Source organism: Thamnophis elegans, chromosome 10, assembly GCF_009769535.1.
Source record: "Thamnophis elegans isolate rThaEle1 chromosome 10, rThaEle1.pri, whole genome shotgun sequence".
In the NCBI taxonomy this organism is placed as follows: domain Eukaryota; kingdom Metazoa; phylum Chordata; class Lepidosauria; order Squamata; family Colubridae; genus Thamnophis; species Thamnophis elegans.
This window is the reverse complement of record NC_045550.1, coordinates 23,097,422-23,122,871: the sequence shown is the minus strand read 5'-3', so window position 1 is coordinate 23,122,871 and position 25,450 is coordinate 23,097,422. Positions and strand designations below refer to the sequence as shown.

The 25,450-nt window shown below is 38.1% G+C and overlaps 1 protein-coding gene across 1 annotated transcript in view; it reads left to right on the top strand.

The window, feature by feature from the left end:
- Positions 1–3,861: 3,861 nt before the first annotated feature.
- The window catches only part of SUFU (SUFU negative regulator of hedgehog signaling), a 79,289-nt gene continuing 57,700 nt past the window's right edge, over positions 3,862–25,450 (top strand). Inside the window, exons 1-3 of the mRNA XM_032225280.1 lie at positions 3,862–4,231; positions 11,280–11,414; positions 18,620–18,756. Of these exons, the coding sequence (XP_032081171.1) occupies positions 4,080–4,231; positions 11,280–11,414; positions 18,620–18,756 (424 nt within the window). The 5' untranslated portion in view covers positions 3,862–4,079. The remainder of the gene's footprint in view (positions 4,232–11,279; positions 11,415–18,619; positions 18,757–25,450) is intronic.

The following is a 25,450-nucleotide window of genomic DNA, read 5'->3' as shown; positions in this document are numbered from 1 at the left end:
TGCAGCCATCTAGTGACTATATGAAATATTTGGAGGCCGATTATGATAGGCCTAACGTATGCTGCATTTTTTCAAGTGTTTAGTAGTCCAGTTAATATAAATTCCACAGCAAATACAGCTATTATCCCTTTATTGGGATTCCTGTTGCTTTTCCTCTTTTATTATGCAAGCAAAGGAGCTGTTGTAATACATTGAGGGGGAGAGAAAAAAATTAGGTCTTATCAGGACAGAAGTTCAGAGGATGTACCTATATTTTGGATATACTGCATTCAATTTTTTTCAGTCCACAAAATGAATTATACTTCCATTGTATGGAAATGTTTATATGGTCCACTGCAGTGATATGAACAAATGTAGCATCTAAAGCTCCTCATAGTCACCACATTCATTTATTGATAACATTAACTGAAATGCATACACTTGAACTGTATAGATTTTTTAAATTTATATCCTACCTTTATTATTTTTACAAATAACTTAAGGTGGTGAACATATCCAACATACCTTCCTCCCCCTATTTTCCCCACAGCAACAAACATGTAAGGTGAGTTGGGCTGAGAGAGAATGACTGGCCCAAGGTCACCCAATTAGTCCTTGCTGAGGTTGGATGTAATAACTCAGGCCCCAATTTCAGAAGGTCTTAGTGATAACTTTACCAAAGAAGGCAGAGCTAAAATCCTTGGTTAGGTAGGTATGAAAGTGCTAGAGGATTTTGAGACTTGGAGTGGGAACATTTTGCCTTCCATATATGTTTGTACTTCCATACCCACTATATTTTCATACAAGCTTTGGGCTCTAGAACTGATGGCGAACCTATGGCATGCGTGCCAGAGGTGGCACAGAGCCCTCTCTGTGGGCATGCGCACTATCACCAGCTGCTATTCTGGGTTCCGGCGTGCCTGCACACTGGTCAATGCTGTCTTTTGGGTTCTGTCATGAAGACCAGCTGACCGGCACGCATGTGCATGACGAAAACCGGAAGAGAGCAGCTGTCTGCCACACAAATACGTACCGGCCAGCTGCTCCAGTTTTGGCACTCAGTGCTGAAAAAGTTAACCATCACTGCTCTAGAAAAATTGAGTGGTTGTGTCTATGAAATTCAGGGCAAAATCTTAGAATGCTTTATGGATTGCAAATGGAGTTTGAGGAAGTACATGTTAGTTTTATCTTATGTGTTGCCCATCCCTTGTTTTATCTAATTTTCTACTCCCCTTTCTTTAACTAGCACAATAGGAACAATACACCTGTATAGCCAGAATGGACTAGTGGTTAAAGCACAAAGCTAGAAAGCAGGAGACTGTGAACTCTACTCCCACCTTAACCATGAAAGCCAGCCATGAACCAGTTACACTTCTCAACCCAACTCATTTCACAGGGTTGTGGTGGCGAAAATAGGAGGAAGAAGGAGTGCTGGATATGTTTGCTGCTGGATATGTTTGCTGCCTTAAGTTATTTGTAAAAATAATAAAGATGTGATACAAATTAAATTAAAACAGAGAATTCCCTAGGTATTTGTATTCATACCAGTGCTCTTTAACTTGTTCATATACAACTTAGCAGTTCAGGTGACAAACAGTGAGATAGATGTGACAAGTTTATATTTAGATATACTAAAAAGCTTTAACATTTTTCATAGAGTTTATTTGTTTAAAAGATGTGCATTTTTACAAAGAAAAATATTAATAGCTTGTGTGACTTCAAGCCTGTACCCCGTATCTTCACAATTCTGAGAACATAAGATGAACCATCCTTTTAAAAATCTCACATATATACAACATCTATTAAAGAGGTGCAGACAGAAAATTGCACAATACATGTTGATTGGTAACACTACGACTACCCAACTGCAAGCAATTTTTAAGATAAACCAAGCCTAAGGTACTGGTAGTATTAAAATGTATTTCTCAACTGTTTGCCCTCTAGGTATGTCAAGATTGTAATCCTCATAATTCTGTATCAGTGCAATAGTGGGAATTAAGTTCAATATTGTAGATATCACATCAGTCCATTCATACTTCAGTAAATAAACCATACTCATTAGATTTTCACCATATTTTAAACAGGAATCTAATGGTTAACAAGGCACAATGATTTTATTTCCTGCAAGTTTGTGGTACACTAAGCCACAAACAAGCATAAATATTTATTTCTATAAAGATTACACGTATAATTACATTTATTATATTATGTATGAATCGCACCACTTGAATAGATTGAGATAGTTGACCATGAAAAAAGGCCTCATCCCAGTGCTATCCATCCCCTTGGTTCTGTTTTTTTGCATAGTTTTAAATTTTTAATGTGCAGAGATTTAAAATTTTCTATTATATTTTTTTCCTATTCTTTTCTATTCATCCTTTTACCTTCTATCTATAAGTTCCCCAGAATCGCCCTATCGGGGAGATAGACAGCATTTAACTACTGGAATAATTGTCACTTTGAATGTACGCTAATTGGCATGCATTAAAATGAAATTCCGTTGCATACAGTTCTCAAATCCAGATAAGACCGAGTGGCTGGTGTGTTTCCCTCCTACTAATTGGCCAAGTGTTCCATCTCTCAGGCTGGGGGGTCAAACAGTACGCCCCTCAGACAGGGTTCGCAATTTGGGAGTCCTCCTGGACCCACAGCTGACTTTTGAACATCACTTGTCAGCTGTGACCAGGGGGGCATTTGCCCAGGTTCTCCTGGTGCACCAGTTGCGTCCCTACCTGAACTGGGAGGCCCTCACAACAGTCACTCGCGCCCTTGTGACCTCTAGACTGGACTACTGCAACGTGCTCTACATGGGGCAGCCCTTGAAGAGCATTCGGCGACTCCAGCTTGTCCAGAATGCAGCCGCGCGAGCGATCGTGGGTGCACCTTGGTTCACCCACGTAACACCTATCCTCCGCGAGCTGCACTGGCTGCCTATTGGTCTCCGGATACGCTTCAAGGCGCTAGTCGTCACTTATAAAGCCCTTCATGGTATTGGACCTGGGTACTTGAGAGACCGCCTGCTGCCAATTACCTCCACTAGACCGATTAGATCCCACAGATTAGGCCTCCTCCAAATTCCATCCGCCGGCCAGTGTCGACTGGCGACTACCCAGAGGAGAGCCTTCTCTGTGGCTGCTCCGACCCTCTGGAATGAACTCCCCGTGGAGATTCGAACCCTCACCACCCTCCAGGCCTTCTGCAAAGCCCTTAAAACCTGGCTGTTCCGACAGGCCTGGGGCTAAAGAACCATTGCCCCCGTCTCGAATGGTATGACTGCTGTGTGTTTTAAACCATGTATTGTTTTGTGTCTTTTTAATTTTGTTTGTATCCCCCCTTCCCTGGTTTGAGTTGTGAGCCGCCCTGAGTCCCCTTCGGGGAGAAAAGGGCAGCATATAAATAAAATCAACATTCAACATTCAAAGGATCACCAACTCCAAAATACTCTTTCTATACTGCAATCGTGGACGATTTGCTAGGAAATAAAATTCTATTTGCCCTATTCATATGTTACCATCTTTTAAAAATAGGATTTGATAAAGGAAGCGGTTTCCCCGATACACTCATGGCAAGCTGTGTCCCAAAGGTGCTTTGTTTCTAGAGGCTCCCCCCGAAAGTCCAGTTGCCTCTAGAAAAAAAAGAAGCATCTTTGGGATAACCATGACCTGGATGACTGAGAATGTCCACAGACACATAGCAAGGTAGCAATTCAATGACGGCTTGCCGCGCGACATCCTTCTCTCTGCCCACTCCGGGCAAGAAAGCGTCAGCAATGCAAGCTAAGCGACGCCAGAGGTCGGAAACGCGCCGGCGGAGAAGGGGGTGGGACACCGGGTGGAAGCGAAGGTGGGATTATGTCAGCCTCGTCTTTCACTATGGCGTGATTGGCGAAGACGGTGGCCTATCAAGACTGGAGTCGGGGTGAGTGGGGGGACGCTTTTCCCCTGCTGTTGCTGCTCTCTGCTGCTGGGCCCTGCCGGGGTCGCGAAAGGAGTTTGCAGCGACCTTCGCTTTCCCTGCGGGGATCGGGATCGTCCGTCCCCCCCCCCCCCGCCACCCGCTCCGAGCTACGTTGCTTCCCTCCGTCCTTTACGGGTTCCCCCATGGAGACCGTCGCCCCCGTTGCTCCTGGCCCCGGAGCGGGACCGTTTCCCTCGCTTTTCCCACCGGGGCTACACGGGATCTACGGCGAGTGCCGGAGACTATACCCGGAGCAGCCCAACCCCCTGCAGGTCACGGCGATTCTCAAATACTGGTGAGTGGGGCGGGAGGGGAAGGAGGAGCTGGCTCCCATCCGAAGGCTTGCTCCGCGGGTGGCTTCGGGGAGCGATCGCGGCATTTTGGGAAAGAGGCCTCGGGGGCTCCCGAACGGGTTTGGGCCTGGGCTAGGGGACCGGTGGGTGACAAAGGGCGAGGGCTCTCGGCTGGCTCCTTGAACTGCGGTCCGCCGAGGTTGGAAAGGTGATAAATGTGTGTGTGCGTGCGTGCGCGTGTGTTGTGAAGGAGGATCTGTCGGAAAACTGGGAGTGGCTAAGAGTGGCAGAAGGGACTTAAGTTTTGGGACGGGTTGTTGTACTTGGGTGGGAGAGGGGTTTTTTTGGGGAGAGGAGGAAAAGTTGTTGGAGCGGAGGATACCCGATTGGAGCATCGTGCCCAAAACGTTGTGCCAGCGGTTGCGGAGTTGTAGTCCAAAACGCTGAAATGACATGGGATTCTGGCCTGTACTTAAATCTAAATCCTGGGTGGTTGAAACCCAGATTTTAAAAATGACTCCGAATTTGGAACAGTGATTTTGTAATTATTTACAGGAAAGTGTAATTACTTATGGGTTGATGCCCTGGTTCATGTCTCTGTGTTCAGAGGAACAGCTTGAGTTTATAAGGGGTTTAAGTTTCGTTACCCTGAATCTTGCATGCAAGATAGATTGAAAGAGAAATTGTTCTTAAATTTTGCTGTAATTTGAATAAATATCAGAAACCATTGGAAGTCAGAAAAATGGTTACTTTTAGTAAGGGCAATATTGATAAGCTTCTGCAATTTTCATAAATGAATGCATACCTTTTGAGACTGGCCTTTATATTCTTGATATCTTGAAAAGTTGGCTTTTGCATATGATTGCTAGCAGTAAGTGAGTGGATGGATCCTTTTCCTTGTCTTTAACTATCTTCCACACTACTTCCATTTCTTTTCCTATCTTATCATATGCAGAGAGATGCACACATATTTTTCCCTTTGGCTTAAATCATGTCTGAGTCTTAGTGTGTCCATCTAATGTTACACTTTAGCTCCAAAATATATAGCTTTAAGAAAAAAGCAAATATGTTGTGTGAGCCCAATCTTTATTACTTTGCTGTCTTTCAGCATTGAGTACACTTTCCCAAATGGATGTTGGGAAACTCTATGTTTTCAGGTTGGATTATTTGTTTTGCTGATGTAGTTAGGCAGAAGTTGTGTTCATACATGAAGCATCTCCTTTCATTAGCAGTTTTTTCATTCTCAGACATTCTATCTATCTATCTATCTATCTATCTATCTATCTATCTATCTATCTATCTATCTATCTATCTAATCAAAATGTTACTGCCTCTCCCAATAAAGTGCTCTTGAAGTGGCAGACATTGCAAAGCTGTAGGAATGCCGCTTGGTTGTCAATTCCCAATATAATCAGGGCAGTCACTGATTTCATAAATCGTCTGGTACTGGTCACCTAAATTGTCTATTGATGGTTTAGGTCAAATTATGGTTAGATATGCTTCCCAGACATGGCCAGTTCTGCACATAATAGCAATAGCAATAGCAGTAGACTTATATACCGCTTCATAGGCCTTTCAGGCCTCTCTAAGCGGTTTACAGAGAGTCAGCATATTGCCCCCAACAATCTGGGTCCTCATTTTACCCACCTCGGAAGGATGGAAGGCTGAGTCAACCCTGAGCCGGTGAGATTTGAACCGCTGACCTGCTGATCTAGCAGTAGCCTGCAGTGCTGCATTTAACCACTGCGCCACCTTGGCTCTAATATGACTGCCCTGGAAGAAATAGATGGAGAAAGGGAATTGAACTATTATAATCACATTTCTGGATTGAAATAGTGCTGTTAATAAATAGGGGGGGGGGGCTGAAGTTGAGAAAGATGAGTTTGCTTGAATTTGTAAATGTTTTGAATTCAAATATTGCTGCTATTTAATATCAAGGTCATGAAGGGTTTGGGACCATGGAAATAACAATAATATTTCTGTACAGATAGCTGTTTACTTATGGTTGCTTAGTGATTGTTCAAAATCACAATGGACCCCGAAAAAGGGACTTAAGACCCGGATTCATTTCTAATGTCCCTTTCCCCCCATAGGCACATGACTGTATTTTGGGCGCTCAGCAACCAGCCCACATTTATAGCCATGGTCATGTGATTGCAATGTATGTTGTATTTTCCCCAGAAACTGGTATTTACCTCCAGTTGCTGATTTTAAAAAATGCCCCTTTGAAAACAATATGCCCACAATGTTTGCTTTATGACCATCCCGTTTGTTTAATGACTGTCACAAAAAAAGGTTACAAAATTGGGCAGTCACATGATGAACCATTTTAAAAACTATCAGGACTTAAGACCAAAATTGCAGGTTCAATTACCATAATAAGTTGCAGACCGTCTGTACTTGATCATATCAGAGAAAGGACCTGGTAATCCTCCTTTTACTTGTCTTGATCACTGAAGAAGATTTAAGATTTTTATATTAGTTAGTAGTATCAACTTAATCATCTGTGTCTGTTGGTTTCCAGAGCAAAAGTGCTGTGATTGTCCCAGATGGAGCTGCCTCTTGCTCCTTTCTCTGATTAGTCTTGACAACTCTGTGAATTATATACTTATTTAATTTTAATCTGGAATCAACCTCAGCCTGTAATTTTAGACTTTGTTTCATTCAAAGGATGACTTTGGGAAAGTATTGAATAGCTAGGTTTATTATATTTGAAAAACTATTAGTTTGCAAATAGGCATCAACAAGATCTTAAGGACAGCATATCTGGTTGGTTGTAGGACGTGTCAAATTTTTCAACTTTCAGTTTCCAAACAATAGGGGTGCTCAAAAGTTGTGACATGTCTTGGGGATTGTAAAGATATTTTGGTTACTTTAATATAATCGTATCATAACTTTTTAACATTTTGTTTGTTTCATTTGGCAGCTAGGATGAGCTAATTGAATACTACATAATTGTAGTACTTCTTTATTATACAATTGTATCACAGCGGCCAGTTGTTTTGCCGGATTTGGCATTGGTTACTAGTCGGGCCCCACCCAGGGGCCTAGGACGTCCTAATGTATTTTCGTAATATGCGTGCAGATCCAAGCAGTGCGGCTTTTTGCATTTGACTGATGGTGATTTTGTCAATTTTTAACTGTTTTAAATGTAATTCCAGTGCTTTTGGAATAGCACTCAGTGTGCCAATTACCACTGGAATTACCACTGCTGGTTTGTGCCATAGTTGTTGAATTTCAATTTTTAAGTCCTGGTATTTTGCGATTTTTTCATGTTCCTTCTCAGCGACCCTGCTATCACCTGGTATTGCGATGTCTATGATTGTGACCTTATTTTTCTCAACCAGTGTGATGTCTGGTGTATTATGCGCCAGTATTTTGTCTGTTTGTATGCGAAAATCCCACAAGATCTTGACCATCTGATTTTCGGTGACTTTTTCAGGCTGATGTTCCCACCAGTTTGTTGCTGTTTTAATATTATAATTTTTGCACAAATTCCAATGGATCATTTGTGCTACTGAATTGTGCTGCAATTTATAATCAGTCTGCGTGATTTTTTTACAGCAGCTGAGTATGTGATCAATAGTTTCCTCAGCTTCTTTGCAAAGTCTGCATTTGGCATCATCAGAGGATTTTTCGATTTTGGCCTTAATGGCATTTGTGTGAATAGCTTGTTCTTGCGCAGCCAGGATTAGTGACTCTGTTTCTTTCTTTAATGTACCTGTTGTTAACCATAACCAAGTTTGTTCACTGTCCACTTTATCTTTTATTTTTTCCAGAAATTGGCCATGCAGTGCTTTGTTCTGCCAACTCTCCATTCTTGATTTTATCACATCTTTTCTGTATTCTTGTTTCATCTGTTGGGCCTTCAGTAGTTTTTTGTTCTTTACTTCAATTAATAGATGTTCTTGACTTTCTTTTAAATAATCAGCCAGTGCATGTTTTTCTTCTTCAACTGTTTGCTTCACTTGTAATAATCCTCTGCCACCTGATTTTCGGGGCAGGTACAGTCTATCAGTATCACCACGTGGATGTAAACTGTAGTGCATTGTCATTAGTTTCCTGGTTTCTCGGTCTAAAATGTCCAAATCAGCTTGTGTCCAATTAACTATACCAGCTGTGTATCTTATAACTGGTATTGCCCAGGTATTTATAGCCTTGATTGTATTTCTACCATTCAATTTAGATTTCAAAATTTTCCTAACTCTGTTGGTGTACTCTCGCCTGACAATAGTTTTTACTTCTCCGTGCTTGATGTTATCCAACTGCAGAATGCCTAAGTATTTGTAGGGTTCATTTTCGTTGCATTTAATTAGTTGGCCATTGGGGATTTCAATTCCCTCACATGCAGTGATTTTGCCTCTTTTTATGGATACAGTGGCGCATTTTTCCATGCCAAACTGCATTGAAATATCGGTGCTGAATACTCGGACTGTGTTTGTCAATGTTTGGATTTCTATTTCTGACTTTCCATAGAGTTTCAAATCATCCATATATAGTAAATGAGAATTTTTTTCAGCTTCTTTGGCTGTTTGGTAGCCTAATTTCAATTTTGATCATTTTCTTTATTTCCTATTTCCTCCAAGGGCTTTGATTTGAAATTAGTTTACATTGTATAAAAAAATCTATAAAACATTCTAAGCAAATGTTTTGTTTCTTGTAATGTACTCTTAATTACTAACAAAAGAAACTGAAAATTATTTAGTTTAAGCTTCATTTAAATATAGATTTATCTTTATGCAAAATTTCATTTTGTACTAACCAATCAACATATTATACCAGTCAGTCAACAATAAATCCGCCTCATTTCACTTAAAAATATTTATCTTGTCCTTATCAGTTCAAATTAAAAGCCTGTTTAAAAAGCAATGTTTTCAGAGCTTACCAGAATACTAAGATTAACATTTTACTGTTAAGATCTTATTTTCCCACTCTGAAAAATATTCTTAGAATACAGGTATGCATGACTTCATTTCATTTTGGAAGATTTCATTGCCTGACATAATAGTAAGGTTTTTTGGTTCTGCAGTTTACAGTAGACATTAGCAACTCCATTTTATTGTCATATTTAGGAATAAACCCCTTATCTTAGCTTTATATTTTCCCATATAACAATTTCTAGTTGTCTGATTTTTTTTCCTAGTAAGTCTTTTGTAAGTCTTTCAATATCTCTAGATATAGCTGGTCTAGGAAGGAAGGGAAGAGAAGAAAGGGAAGACAAGGAAAGGAAAAAAACAAGTTGGAATAAAGAAAATATGACAAACATATATTTCTTTGTAAATAAGAATATATACTCATATTGATTATAGAATTGAATACAGCGGCATGACTAGTTTTGTGCAAATTGGCACAAAGTGATATGTTTTGATTCCTACAAAATGATATGGAAACTATAAAATACAAGCAACTTTTTTATGGTAAGAATTGGGAAATACCTGTTTCTCAGACATAAGTCTATTTAAAACCACTCTGTTCTTCTCTTGAGAATGGTATTTTGTTTTCCTTTGGCTTATGTAAAATTACTTAAATTAGCTTCTCTGTTGGTAGTGGTATCTCTAACTTGGGAAGAGCACCTTCCTAAACCTGCAGAAATAGTAAGACTGACATCTGGTGGTCTAACTTTTCAAAACTTTATTTAGGTATGACTGAAAAATGTTTCACTTCTACAAGCCTCAGCTGGGAGAAGCTAGCATTCAGAAACTAAGCAGACTGGAGACTGATTATGAATTACTTTTGACTTTATAAAAAAAAGAGAGAAAATTGCAGGACCATATCTATGAAATCCAGCCTGTCCCAGTAGAGACATTCTTTTTACGTTTTTTTAAAAAAATTCTGCCTTCCAATTGTGATTTTAAGATGTCTAAAAAGAGATTTTATTCAAACTTAGCCTCTAATCTTACCTTTTCTATCTGAAAAAATTCTAGGGGTTTCTGTAAAATGTTTGTTTCAACTTTGCTCTACAAAAATGGAAGCTACTTTGCTCTGAGCTTGTCCTGTGATTATCTCATTGTTTATTGTATTTCTCTTCGGACATCATCATGTTGAAAACTAGGCTATATTAACTCTAGTATGGAAATTGTTCTTGCAGTTGTCTTGTATAAAATATCCATCTCTTGCCATACATCTATGAAATGAACTGATATCCACTTTATTTCTAATTTTGAAAAAGAAAAGTTATTTACCAGTTTGGGGTAACAAATGGCATATATCACTAATTTTGATAAAGGTGGTGATTACTATTATGTGTTTCACAAAAACAAAATATGCTACTTGGTTTTTTATTGGTTTGCAATGATTAAGTTTGGCTCCTTTTGTTATTAGTTTGCAATTATTAAAACTAGTTGCTTGGCTAGTTTTATTAATAAGACATGATCTTAATAAATCACAAGTTTACCTTAATAGCAGAAAGATAAGGATGACATGTATTTCTTTATCTAAATAGGTCTTACTGAATTTAACCATTAACTAGGTCCACACTTATATTGTATTCTAAATTGTGCTCTAATTTGATTTGTTTTTCTTAGGCTTATCATGGTGCATGCAACCAACTAATTCTGACTTATCAGCAAACTATAAACAAACCATGGCTGGTATAATATGTGAATCTAGCCAGTGCCTGAATCATCTTTAGATAAATACTCCACAAAGGCACATTATATTTTTAAATAAATGTAAGGTGTTCATGGGTAGTATTATGGAGAAAAAAACATATTTTATTAACAATTTTAATGAAAAATTATGATGCTCTCAGATGAAAATATTCATTTTAATTATGTTCATTTGTCGTTTGCAGTCCTGTAATTTGTTCAGTATTGAAACAGAAAAAAATATTAAAGCCAAGCAATATAGAACTTTTAAGATCTATGACAACAGCTATGTAGTTATGATGACATCAGGCAAAGTTCTGATTTAATTTCAAAAAGAAGCATTAACTGTTTTCAGAAGGAAGTGGTGTAATAATGTGGAGTGGAGGTAAACCCATTTACTTGAAACTATTTCCCAAAACTGGATGAAAGCAATTTCATTTCTCTTTTTCTCTTTTTAAAATAGGTTAGGTGGACCGGATCCTCTGGACTATGTTAGCATGTACAGGAATTTGGGAAGTCCAAATCAAAATGTTCCTGAGCACTGGCATTATGTAAGCTTTGGACTAAGTGACTTGTATGGTGATAACAGAGTGCACGAGTAAGTCTTTAATTTCTATGTATTATAATTCGTTGTTTTCTGAAGTAGTTGGAAATACAGTAGAACAAACATACATGCAAATAAATAAAGACTCATTTTGTCCATTCAGTTAAGAAATGGTTAGTTTTAAATTTCCAGAATCTCAGATCATCAGTTTTTATACTTTTTTCTGTTTTTACTTGAAAAAATGGGAAGTTTTGAACAAGATCAATGAAGTTTTGTGAGTGTACAAGTGGGAAAGAAAATTATGTGGCATTTGGCAATTTCATAGCCAAAAATATTTACTATAGAGATGATATAACTGCTGGTACAGCTTAATTTTTCAGCAATTGTTGTATTGCTGAATCACTGGGACCAGTGGGAAGATTGAGAGTTGGAGGTACCATGTTGAAATAATTTTTTTGTAGCACAATTGAGGAATTGGCCTTTTTGGCTCATAGAATAGCAACAGTTAAAACGGCCACCTCTAAAATATATGGATTATTTTAGTCATACTAAATTTCTAGGAAACATCAACTAAATTTGTGCCTGCCTTGGTATATGATAGTTTAGCCCTGAGTTGACAGAAGGAAATCATGATACCGCTCTTCAAATACGTAAAAGGGTGTTATTTAGAAGATCAATATTTGTAGTGTCTCATTCTAGAGTAGAGAACAGAAAGTACTGGATTAAAATGACAACAAGGGAAATTCCAATTACTGTATTTTTCGGACTATAAGATGCACTTTTTTGTCTCCCAAAAGGGGGTGAAAATTTCTGTGCATCTTATAGACCAAATATTAAAGAAGCCCCGCCCACCCACCAGCCATTTTGTATTCTCATTATCGGGCCTTTTTTGGCCCGTTTTGGGGGCTTTTTTTGGTCCATTTCCCCCCCCAAAAAACGGATTGAAAAAAGTCTCAAAAATGAGATGAAAAAAGCCTAGAAAACGGGCCGAAAAAAGCCTCGAAAACCGGCTGAAAAAAAGCCTCGAAAATGGGATGAAAAAAGCTTAAAAGGGCCAAAAAGTCTTGAAAAGGGGTAGAAAAAAGGCTGGAAAAGGGCCCCCAAAAGGGCCAAAAATGGGGCACAGGGAGGCCAACCCCCTCCCCCCTTTTTTGCTATTTTCCTCTTCTAAATTTAGGTGTGTCTTATAGTCAGGTGCATCTTATAATCCAAAAAATATGGTACATGTTAGAAAGGTCTTCCTGACAGAAAGAGCAGTTCCATGGTGGCTCCAAATAGCTAGAGGGGGTGAGTTTTTTTCACTGGGTGTATTCAAGAAGAGCCTAGATGGCCATTTGACTGAGATGCTTTACTTTGCAACAGAGCTTTCCAATGTAGCACAGTAGAAGCCATAGATTTCCTGATTCTTCATATTGTATCTTGTTTTGGCTGAAAACTGCCAAACATAGGTAGCTTAGCTAGCTTAGCCTCTATATTGCATATAAGGATGAAGTCTTACCCAGGATATGATCCTGGTGTGTTGGCCAAAAATTGCTGAGTGCTATTTTTCAGTAATAAATGGGCATGACTTTTCTGAAGTGGTATTTTTATTGGAATGGATTCCCATCCTCCCTATTGTAGGGGAGTTTATGAAATGAAATGTGTTCCTGTTTCCATCTCAAAAATTGCATACAAGAAATTCTGTTGATCCCTTTTGGACTGGCCCCAGTTTAGTAGAAGAAAATCTGAAATGTTTTGACTTCCATATTTTGGCAAAAATGAATTCTTTAACAGTTCCAGATGTTTTAGTCATGGCAAAAAATGAAATTCATAACAAGCTTTTTGGGGCTGCAGGAATCTGAGTAATGCAGAACAATATTCTTTTAGTTTGTATCTAAAAAACAACTAGTTATCAAAGATTTGTGAATTAAACATTCATAACATGCATGACTTGGTGTGTATATGAATCACCCCAAAGTAACTTTCATATATAAAATTATTTGGCCATAAACTGATTTAAGCATCCTTCCTGTTTCCATATCTTTCCAGTGGTTGTTGGAGACAAATCTCTTTGCCCAAGTTTTCCCTGCATGAATGTTAAATTAATGGTTTCTGATTTATTTATTTTCATTTTCATCACACTTTTAATGAATATATTTTATTTTGTATGTATTGTTTTAATAATTGTACTATAAGATGCTTTGAGATGAGAATTGTACAGGAAGCAGTATTTAAAAAATAATAAATAGAATACTCAAAAATCCATGAAATCAGAAGATTAGGAAGCACTAACATAGAGCGCAAACACAGGTTCAAAAAAATAGTTCTGTGCAATATAATTCAAAGGGACTGTCTATTTGGGGCTTAAAGTATCATTTTTAGGGTGTGAACAATTGCTGTAATTTATTACTGTTATGAAATACTTTAGAAGGAAATTTTAGTGTGAAATTAGGATTCATCATGAAGTTTAATTGTAATTGTCAATTGAATGTTTTCTTGTTTAAAAGTTAGAGTTAGAATTAGAATTAGAATGAATTAGTTGGAAGGAACCTTGGAGGTCTTCTGGTCCAGCCCCCTGCTCAAGCAGGAGAACTTATACTATTTCAGATAAGTGACTGTCTAGAGTCTAGAAACTCTTCTTAAAAACATCTAGTGATGGAGCATCCACGATTTCTGGAGGAAAGCTGTTCTACTGGTTAATTGTCCTCACTGTTAGGAAGTTTCTCCTTGATTCCAGTTTGCTTCTCTCTTTGGTTAGTTTTCAATCATTGTTTGTTGTCCTGTTCTCCGGTGCTTTGGAGAATAATTTGACCCCCTCTTCTTTGTGGCAGCCCCTCAAGTACTGGAATACTGCTATCTTGTCATCCCTAATTCTTCTTTTCTTTAGACTAGCCAAACTCAAATCCTGCAGGCTTTTCCCATATGTTTCAATCTCCAGGCCTTTGATCATCTCTTCTCTGAACTTTTTCCAAAGTCTCAACATCTTTTTTGTGATATGGTGACTAAAATTGGTTGCAATATTCCAGGTCTTACTAGGAATATTACTTACTTATTATAAAATACAAATCTGTATTTTATATTCTGTCACTATTACTGCCTGTTCATGGATAACATACTAACATGTAGATGATACTACATAAAATGACTTTTGGCATGATTCAGTTTATTAAGTTATAATTTATTTTAACAGTGATTTGTGGCATGGACACAGTGATTTGCTTCATGGGTAATCTTAAACCATAAATCATTGTTGTATTGCAGTGGCACATTACACTAAGTGTGATGTATCTGCCAGACACCAATAGCTGTAAAGCACTTAATCTAAAGTGTTACAGATTTGGCTCTGCTTTTGTTGCAAGTGATGTATCCCAGACAGAACTATCTTGTTAAAATTATACCATGTTTCCCCGAAAATACGACCTGTCCTGAAACTAATGCCTTGCCATATTTTTCACATGGGCAAAAATATAAGCCCACCCTGAAAATAAGCCCCCTGGACAACTCCCCTCCACTCACTGACCTAGAGGTATCCCCAAGGCGCCAAGCTGTGGAAGCGGGGGAAGGCATTCACGTTGCTTGGCACCTTCAGGATACCGCTAGGTTGGGGAGTGGCGTTTGGGCTGGACAGAGGGGGAAGTTGCCAGGCGGCTGCTCCCTTGCGAGTGGGCTCCTGAAGATCCGGGCACAGCCACAGGGGCGAAGCAGCCATGAGGTGATCACGCTCACGAGCATCCGCCCGGCAAACCCCCTCTTCAGCTGGGCAGAGCGCCATTCACTGACCTAGGGAGTATCCCCAAGGCGCCAATGCACGTGGCGCTCTGCCGCTCCTCAGCTCCCGCGGCTTGGCACATTTGGGATACCACCTAGGTCAGTGCATGGAGCTCTGCCCGGCTGGAGAGGGGGGTTGCACAAGTGCCTGTTCCGCCCCCAGCTCGCATGCCTCCCCATGCTCTGGCGCAGCCATCGCCGCACTCCGAGCATAACTTCTTCTCCAGCTTCCAAACTCCAAAACTCAGCTGCCGAGTCTTCCAGCAGCGGCCGCTCTAGGAGTGCGCTCTATGGTTGTGGGCCAGCTGCCGGACAGAGAATCTTCCGAACAGAGAGTCTTCCAGCAGCCAGCCCACAACCATAGAGCGCATTCCTACAGCTCGCTTACAAGGGAGCAGCTGCCCGGCAACCCCAAAACAATAAGCCTCCCCCTATAATAAGCCCAAGGCCATATTTCGTGGGGCAAAAGAAAATAAGACCCTGTTGTATTTTGGGGAAAACACGGTACTTATGTAGCTGTGCGTGTGCGATTGTTATTGATGTTGTATAGATAGTTCTCAACTTAAATCATAATTGAGACTGGAACCTCAGTAGCAAAATGATGCAGTCGTTAAGTGAGTTGTGATAAATTTTACCACCTTTTTGCTGTGTGACTTTTGAACAGTCACTAAACAAACTGTTGTAAGTTGAGGAATACCTGTAACATATCTGTGATAATATGTTTTAAAGCTGATGATTAATAACTTGTTATGTGCAAGAATTCCTAGTGATGTGTTTGAGTATTTGAGAAAAAAAAAACATTATAGTATAGTCTTTATTGTCATTGTACGTCATGTATACAATGAAATTGGTTATTATGATCAATTTGTCATTATATCAATTTATCAAATTGGTTTCTGCTTTAATTTTTTAAAATATTCAGTTAGTATATTCATATACATATATTCTGTCTGTCTGTCTATAATTATATAATTAGTCTTGTTAAAAATAAAATATTTGGTTGACTGTATCAGTAGCAGGCTTGAAGCTTTAAATACAGAGTAATGTAATCATCATTTAGCTGGCAGTGCCTATTTTACCCTTTGTTTTGCAATTCAGAATATATTATCCACAACTTTTTATTTCATTTTCTCTATACGTAGTTGTTGCAGTTCTGTTTCAAGGAGAAATAAAGTGAAATGTAAATGTTTTCAATTCATACCCATTTGTTTTGGTGTAGTTTTGTATATCTTAAACCTTTGGCCACATATCTTACAAAACCTGAATCTTTTATGCACTCCACCAAGGCATTTCAGCACATTCCTGTTCTTTGTTGGTGGTAGACCGCCCTGGAAGCCATGACCACCTTCATTTTTTGTTTTGCTTTAGTCTGATGGAGTATGCTTGGCTTTAAAAGTCAATTGTTTGAGGTAGCTAATTTGAGAAACAGCCCACCTATAAAGAAGCTGACATGAACTACTTAAACCCATACACAGTTCCTGGATCTAAAATACACTGACATTATTAAAAAAACACTTTTTGTTGTTTGTTCTAAAAGCATGGAGAGATACTTGCTTTATATTTATAGCACAGTAGTTGAACTTAAAAGGACTGTTTTTAATAAGAGGAATGTGACTAAATTTAGCTCAGGGCAAAATCAGTCTGCAGCATACAGTATCTGCATTTGCTTCTTTGGGGAATAATCTCCTTTCTAGTGTAAAACAATTTTCCAATATAATGCAGGGAGAGAGGAAAAAGCTAATTATTAAAATTATTAAAAACAGTAAAGATAGACAGATTCTCATTTATCGTTTTTCAGTATTGCACATTGGCCCTCTGTTCCTTCCTGATTTCCTTTCTTTGAATTCTTTCCTCTTTGCATCTTTTTGCTATCCCAAGATACTATGAGCACAGCAGTGCTGGGGGACTGATAATTAGGAATTCCACTTCTGCTTTTATCAAGTTCTTAATTGTATTAACCCCTGGGAGGTTTGACAGCTATATGTGACTTCTGCTTGCTAGTAGTGAACTCATCATCCCCTCCTCCCCCTAACATAGCCACTTTGGAATATTAAAGACAATTGTGCTTTCTTTCTACAAGCAAACCCCGAGTTAAGAACAAGTTTTGTTCCTAAGTCTGTCTTTAACCTAGATTTGTATTTAAGTCAGAACAGGCTACTGTACCCATACTTCGACATAATAGGGATCAGGGGTGGGTTTCTCGCCCCGTTCCAACCGGTTCGGTTGGAACGGGGCCGGCGGCGTCTTCGTGCACGCACGCGGTGCACGCATGTGTACTAGCGTCTGTGCGACACTCCAGCTTCTCCTGGACGATCGCGCAGGCGCTGTATGCGTCCTGCGCATGCGTGGAAGCGCAGAACTCGTCAAAACCGGGTAAGGACTGCGGGCGGGCGCGCCCTTTGCCGTTCCCGGAAGTTACTTACTTCCGGGTTCGGTGACCAACCGGTTCGCAGGGACCGCCGCGAACCGGTTGAAACCCACCCCTGATAGGGATGGACATTGCAATTCAACCTCTAACAATCCTTTCCTAAGGCAATGCAATTCTTGAGAAAAAGAATGTTCTCTACTCCTGTTCTCTCAATATTCCATTTGGCTATAGTGGCAGATTCCATGAATTTGTCGAATTTTCAGAAATGTATGATTTGGGAAACTTGAATTTAAGCTAGAGGGACAAGAGTGGCATTTGCAGTCATTGTACAATATAAAGATTAACTATTGTTGCTTAGAAATTCATAAGAGCTAGCTCTTGTCTTCCTTGTAGAAAATCCAGAAGGGCTACAAATCTATAACCCTTTCTTCCTTCTAAATCCATAGAATCAGAGAATCTGTTTGTTAATTTGATTGCTTGATTGTTAATTTGATCTTCATTGGACTAAATGGATACAGCTACACGTATCCTTTAAAGATCAAAGCACTAATTTCATGACTTTTAAAATCTTGATATAAAATGAACTTGGTATCTTTGTAGAATAGAGAAAAGTCCTCTTGCTGAAGAACTAAGTCATTGCAATTTTGTCTGCTGCAGTAACTATTGATAGAATTGTTCTATCTAAGATTGTTCTATCTAATGGATGAATAACCATTTTCTAGCAGCATGGAAACTAATGAATTATCAAAGTTATTAGTAGATAAAAAGTAAATGTTCTGCATAAATTCCTCTAAGCTCATCCACTTTTATAATCTGCAGTTTTCTTGATGGGATGCCGTTGAAACTTGGGAGCCATTCTAAACTGACAGATACTGTTTAATTAAGCTTTGTTTTATTTTTACCGTCATTATAATTTAGCTTTCCATTGTTCTAACTTTCATTAGTTACTAATAGTTTTTATTTATTCATGTGTATTGCACATATTTTAACTTATCAATATTTTTGTAGATTTTTGATAAACTACTGTGAATTTGTATTGATACAGAGGAATGCTAGTAAAATAAGTAGAATAAATGAACAGTGGAATTCTAAGCTTATATTCCGAACCTTTCTTATGAAACCTTTTGTGGTTAATTTCCTTCAGGTTTACTGGACCAGATGGGCCAAGTGGTTTTGGATTTGAGCTGACATTTCGACTTAAGCGTGAAACTGGAGAATCTGCACCACCCACTTGGCCAGCAGAGTTAATGCAAGGCTTAGCCAGATATGTCTTCCAATCAGGTATAATTTAAATGTTTACTTTAAACTAGGGGTCCCCCCCCAATAATTAGCTCTGGTTCTAGCTCCTTTTTCATAGATATTTCATTGGTTTGAATTTTGCTTAATTTGTCTGAAAGATGAAACTCATATTTTTTATTTTGATAAAACAAATTAGAGGCTATCACTTGCACTAGTAAGAAATCTGGAAACTGTTCATGATCTAGGAATAAAGATGTTGAATACTGGTTTCAGTTGAATAGTGGTATCCAGATATTATTATTATACAACTGTATCACAGCGGCCAGTTGTTTCGTCGGATTTGGCATTGGTTACTAGTCGGGCCCCACCCAGGAGCCTAGGACGTCGTAACGTATTTTCGTAATACGCGTGCAGATCCAAGCAGTGCGGCTTTTTGCATTTGACTGATGGTGATTTTGTCAATTTTTAACTGTTTTAAACGTAATACAAGTGCTTTTGGAATAGCACCCAGTGTGCCAATTACCACTGGAATTACCACTGCTGGTTTGTACCATAGTCGTTGAATTTTGATTTTTAAGTCCTGGTATTTTTGCGATTTTTTCATGTTCCTTTTCGGCGACCCTGCTATCACCTGGTATTGCGATGTCTATGATTGTGACCTTATTTTTCTCAACCAGTGTGATGTCTTGTGTATTATGCGCCAGTATTTTGTCGGTTTGTATACGGAAATCCCACAAGATCTTGACCATCTGATTTTCAATGACTTTTTCAGGTTGATGTTCCCACCAGTTTGTTGCTGTTTTAATATTATAATTTTTGCACAAATTCCAATGGATCATTTGTGCTACTGAATTGTGCTACAACTTATAATCAGTCTGCGCGATTTTTTTACAGCAGCTGAGTATGTGATCAACAGTTTCATCAGCTTCTTTGCAAAGTCTGCATTTGGCATCATCAGAGGATTTTTCAATTTTGGCCTTAATGGCATTTGTGCGGATAGCTTGTTCTTGCGCAGCCAGGATTAGTGACTCTGTTTCTTTCTTTAATGTACCTGTTGTTAACCATAACCAAGTTTGTTCACTGTCCACTTTATCTTTTATTTTTTCCAGAAATTGGCCATGCAGTGCTTTGTTCTGCCAACTCTCCATTCTTGATTTTATCACATCTTTTCTGTATTCTTGTTTTTGTTCTTTACTTCAATTAATAGATTTCTTTCTTTTAAATAATCAGCCAGTGCATGTTTTTCTTCTTCAACTGTTTGCTTCACTTGTAATAATCCTCTGCCACCTGATTTTCGGGGCAGGTACAGTCTATCAGTATCACCACGTGGATGTAAACTGTAGTGCATTGTCATTAGTTTCCTGGTTTTTCGGTCTAAAATGTCCAAATCAGCTTGTGTTCACAGTTAACTATACCAGCTGTGTATCTTATAACTTATGACAATAGTTTTTACTTCTCCATGCTTGATGTTATCCAACTGCAGAATGCCTAAGTATTTGTAGGCTTCATTTTCTTTGCATTTAATTAATTGGCCATTGGACATTTCAATTCCCGCACATGCAGTGATTTTGCCCCTTTTTATGGATACAGTGGCGCATTTTTCCATGCCAAACTGCATTGAAATATCGGTGCTGAATACTCGGACTGTGTTTGTCAATGATTGGATTTCTATTTCTGACTTTCCATACAGTTTCAAATTTCAAATCATCCATATATAGTAAATGCGAAATTTTTTCAGCTTCTTTGGCTGTTTGGTAGCCTAATTTCATTTTTTTTAGGATTACTGATAGTGGGATCATCGCAATGATGAAGAGAAGAGGTGAAAGTGAATCACCCTGGAAAATTCCTCACTTGATATTAACCATTCCGTAGATCTCATTCCCTACTGCCAACTCAGTTCTCCATTGTTTCATCGCCTTTTCAGTAAAGGATGTAATATTTTTGCTAATGCCAGTTGTTTCTCATTGTTAATTATTTTTATTTTTTGTTACACAGACAACAATGGGAAAGGGAGAGGATGGGGAAAAAAAAGGGGTGGGGAGGGGAAACCCATCTTCACATACAATATGTCGTTTAATCACAGGTGCATCCCTACTAAGTTTATACATCCCGTATCTCTCTATTGTATATTTAATAAGCACCACAATAAGCTAGGGTTTAAAAAACAAAAAGCAACAAAATAAAACAAGGGAGAGAGAGAAAAAAAAGGGTGCGGGAGGGGGGGAGGCCAAAAAGGACAAAAAAAGGTCCAAGAAGGAAAGGGGGGGGGGGAAAGAAAGAAAAAAAAAACAAAAAACAAAAAGGAAAAAAAAAACCATCATCACATGCATCATGTCGTTTGATTACGGTTGTTTTAACATCTACATCTTCAAATAATGTTTACCATCTCAGATATTTCCTCTAATGTAACTAAAGGTCTCATTTTCCTTCTACCATATATATTCAGTTAACATTAGCATTGTTTTTCCCCAGAGAATATACTTCTATTCATTGTTAATCTTACATTTCATACCTTCAAACAGAGATCTTATTCCTTCATTGTTCAACAAGGCATCGCTGCCTATATATACCAGTTTTCATTTGTTCCCCTATTAGAATTGCCTTATCAGCAGCGAAATATCATTATAATAAGTTCTTAACCTTATACATTATATCACCAGACTTTATATTAGTACTTCCTTATATCATTGTTGAATTATTTCACATCATAATTATATCATCATTTACTTTTTCCAATTAAGGCATAAGTGTATCATTTTTCATTTCCAAAATTTTGTTTTTTTCCCCCCTTAGCCATTGATAAAACAAGTCCCATATCTTATAAAATTGTTCATCCTCTTGCTCTCTAATTTCAAATGTCAATTTACTCATTTCGGCACAGTCCATTATTTTTCGAATGATTTCTTCCTCTTTTGGTATTGTTTCATTTTTCCAGTTTTTTGCAAATACAATTCTGGCTGCTGTTAACACATTTACAATCAAATATTTTAAGTCTTTGGTGTAGGTTTCTGGTAAAATTCCCAATAAAAGACCTCTGGTTTAAAGTCTATTTGTTTGTGTATCATTTTCTCCAACCACATGTGGATTTTAGTCCAGTATCTTTTGGCTTCAGTGCAAGTCCACCACATGTGGTAGTATGAGCCAGGTATCTGGTGACATTTCCAACACTTTTCTGATTTATTCTTGAACATTCTTGCGATTCTGGTCGGGGGTAGATGCCACCTGTAAAACATCTTATACAAGTTTTCTCTATATGCAGTAGACATTGTCATTTTATAATTTTGAGACCACAATTTCTGCCAGTTCTCTAAATCAATCCCATACTTAAAATTTTCCCCCCAAGCAATCATAGTTTCTTTAACTTGTTCTTCATGCAATTTAAACTCCAATAAATATCCATATAGTTTTTTAATTACTTTTTCATCGGTACCTGTTAGAATTTTGTCTAGCTCAGTCATTTTATTATAGAGACCTTTAGTTTTTCTATCTTCATTATATCTAGATTGTATCTGTACATATGAATACCAGTTCATTTCCATCCCTTCTTGCTTCAACTCTTGACTAGATTTGAGCTCACCCTCTGTATTCAATAATTCTATATATCTAACTGTTTGTTCCTTTTTATGTATTATCGGATACGAGAATGCTTCAATTGTTGATGTCCAGACTGGAATTTTTAAATAATGTAATTTTTTAATCTTTTCCCAATTTAACAACAACGCCTCCCTTATATAATGTCTTCTAAAATAACCATGTGGTTTAGTTCCCTTATACCATAAGAAAGCATGCCATCCCAACAGCAAATCGTGACCTTCTACGTTCAATAATCTAGAGTTTTTTAATGATATCCACTCCTTAATCCACATCAGGTTTGCTGCCTGATAGTATAGCTCCCAATCGGGTAAACCAAAACCTCCTCTTGATCTAACATCTTGTAGTAATTTAAGCTTTATTCTAGCTAAAAAGATTTCGGCAGAGGCTTCCTATTTAATTTTTTTGTTTTATGTGTTTTATAGTCCATATTTTGATTCACAATGCCATTAAAGTCTCCCATCATACAAATATCAGCATAGTCTAGTTCCAAAACTTTTTTGTGTAATTTTTTGTAGAATTCATCTTGTTTTTCATTGGGGGCGTAGATTCCAATTAGGAGTGTCTTTTTGGTATCCATAATTTCCACCATCAAAATTCTTCCCTCTTCCTCTGCGTATACTACTTTTGTTGGGATGTTGCCTTTAATATAGAAGACCACTCCTCTTTTCTTACAATTTGCCAATGATGAAAACATTTTCCCAAGCTTTGGTTGAGTTAGTAAATGTTCATATTTCTTTTGAATATGTACTTCTTGCAGACAGATTATGTCAAGTTGTAATTTCTCTAATTTATGGAATACTTTCTTCCTTTTAGTTACCGAATTGAGTCCATTAATGTTAATTGTAATCATTTTTCTTTCTTCCATGTTTATGCTTTATATACAGGGTTTATCGCTCTAGTGGATCTAGGTTCTCGTTTTTCTTTGCGGCTCCCATTCCCTGTCTCCCCTTCTTTCTCACTTCCACCTACTGCTCCTTCTATTTTTTCGGTCGTGGTTACAGGTGGTTCCAGTATTTGTATCACTGCATCGTCTTTCCCAGCTTTCTCCGCCGTTTCTCTAAAGTATTCTTCGTAGAAAGCTTCTGCCTTCTCAGTTGTATCTATCCTGTGTCTTTGTCCTTGCCAAGTACATAATAAACCTTCCGGTATGAGCCATCTGTAGTTAACACCTTTTTTTATCAATACTTTGGTCAGAAATTGATATTCTCTTCTCCTCTCTCTCACCTCTCTTGGAATTTGTTTGAGTACTACAATCTCCTTACCTTTATATTCTAATTTTCTATCTCTCATTTTCTGTAATATTTGTGATTTAATTGTTTTCTTAGTAAATCTTACATGCACTTCCCTTGGAAGAGCATTTCTCATTGCATATCTTGTGTATACTCTAAAAGTCTCATCAATTGTTTCTTTTATTTGGTCCTGGGACATCCCCAGAACATCTATCAAAATATTTGAAATTATCTGAACTAAGTCCTCTCCTTTTTCTTCTTCTATGTTTTGAAATCTTAAAAAAAATTCAGACCTGTCCATCTCCCATCTTAATATTCCACTGCTCTCTCTTTCTACATCACTTAGTCTGATCTCTAGCTTTTCAGTTTTCTTCTCTCCTTCTTGAATCTTATTTTCAATTTTTTGAATCCTATTTTCGTATTTCAGCATCCAGTTGTGTATACTTTCTACTTTTCCTTCCATATTATCAACTTTTTGCACTATGCTTTGGTTTTGTTGTTCCATTGCCTCCATTTTTTTTACAAGGGTATCGTTTCCTGCTTGCATTTTCTGCATCATTTGTATAAGTGTTTCAAAGTTGGCTTCCTTCTCTTTTTCCTGATGGGACATCGTCTGTGTTGTCCTCTGGCCTCCCGCAGGTGAGGGGGCAGGGGTTGATGTAAAGCCAGAGGCAGCTGCTTTTCTACTCATAGCCAATTAGTATTAGAGGGTGGAGGGTTATAAGTATGGTGGATTAAGTACGTAAAGTACACAGAGGAAAGGGGGGGGGAGATAAGAAAAGGGGGAAAAGAGAAAGGGAAGGAAAAGAGAGAAGGGAGAGAAAAGGAAGGAAAGAAAGGGAAACTTTTTTTTTGTTTCAAAGATGAAATGCAGTAAGAATGCAATAAAATATATATATATAAGTAAGAGAATATGAAATAGTAAAAAAGAAAAGGAAGACACCCCCCCTCCAAAAAAGGGAGAAGGGGTGCTTCAGTTACAAGTGAGAAAAGAAAGAAGCAGAAAAAATGTAAATAGTCAAGAGGTGATCCAAAGGTTAAAAAGAATAATCAAAACAGAAAAGAAAAAAAAATGTAAAAGATCAAAAGGTCGATGGTGATGATCAAAAAAGAAAAACTCAATGTCGATGTCTCCACAGCCGGTAATATGAGAATGGTGTTGGGAGATGAAAGGATGCCAACAAGCTAAAACAAATGATTTTTTCCGGACTCTTCTCCCCCCCCCCCCCTAAGATAAGAGTCTCTCCAAGGTCACTCTCAGCTTTGCTGTTTTATCTCACAAGTTCCCAGCTGCGTAAACACGTAAATCAAATGCATTACAGGGGGGATTTTAATAGCAAAGTTCGAGTCCACAAGATGGCAGTGTTGGCTTGTAGTTTGTAGTTTACAGCTTGTTTTAGTCCGTCGTGGCGTTTGTTAATTACTAATTGTTAAAAAAAAAACATCAAAAGGGCTAAAAGGCAACGAAGAAAAACAAACAAACAAAAACCCAGATCTTCAAAGCACTTTAAGTTTAAGATTTAGTGCCCCATTAGATTCAAAGTTAAAAGTATCGACAACAAAGAGAAGGAACGCAAAAAGCTGATTCAAATTACAAGAAGGTCCAGCCCGGCTTCCAGGAATTAAAAAAAAGGAACAGAAAAATAAACTTCCAAATGGCAAACATTTATCACCGCCGCTTTTCTCACTTATCAGCCTTATTTTAAACTAAGTTTCCAAATTTAGAGTTTTCTCTTTCCAACAAGAAAAAAGGATTTAAAACTCACATCAAACGACATGTTCATATTCAGCTCTCTCTCTGGGCCTTTGCAGTTGCAGTCGGCATCGAGCCGATCCGGAAGTCACTGGATTAGGAAGGCTTTCCTTAGGTTCCCAGAGATTTTGCGAACATCTCTGGGACCACTGGAGTTCCC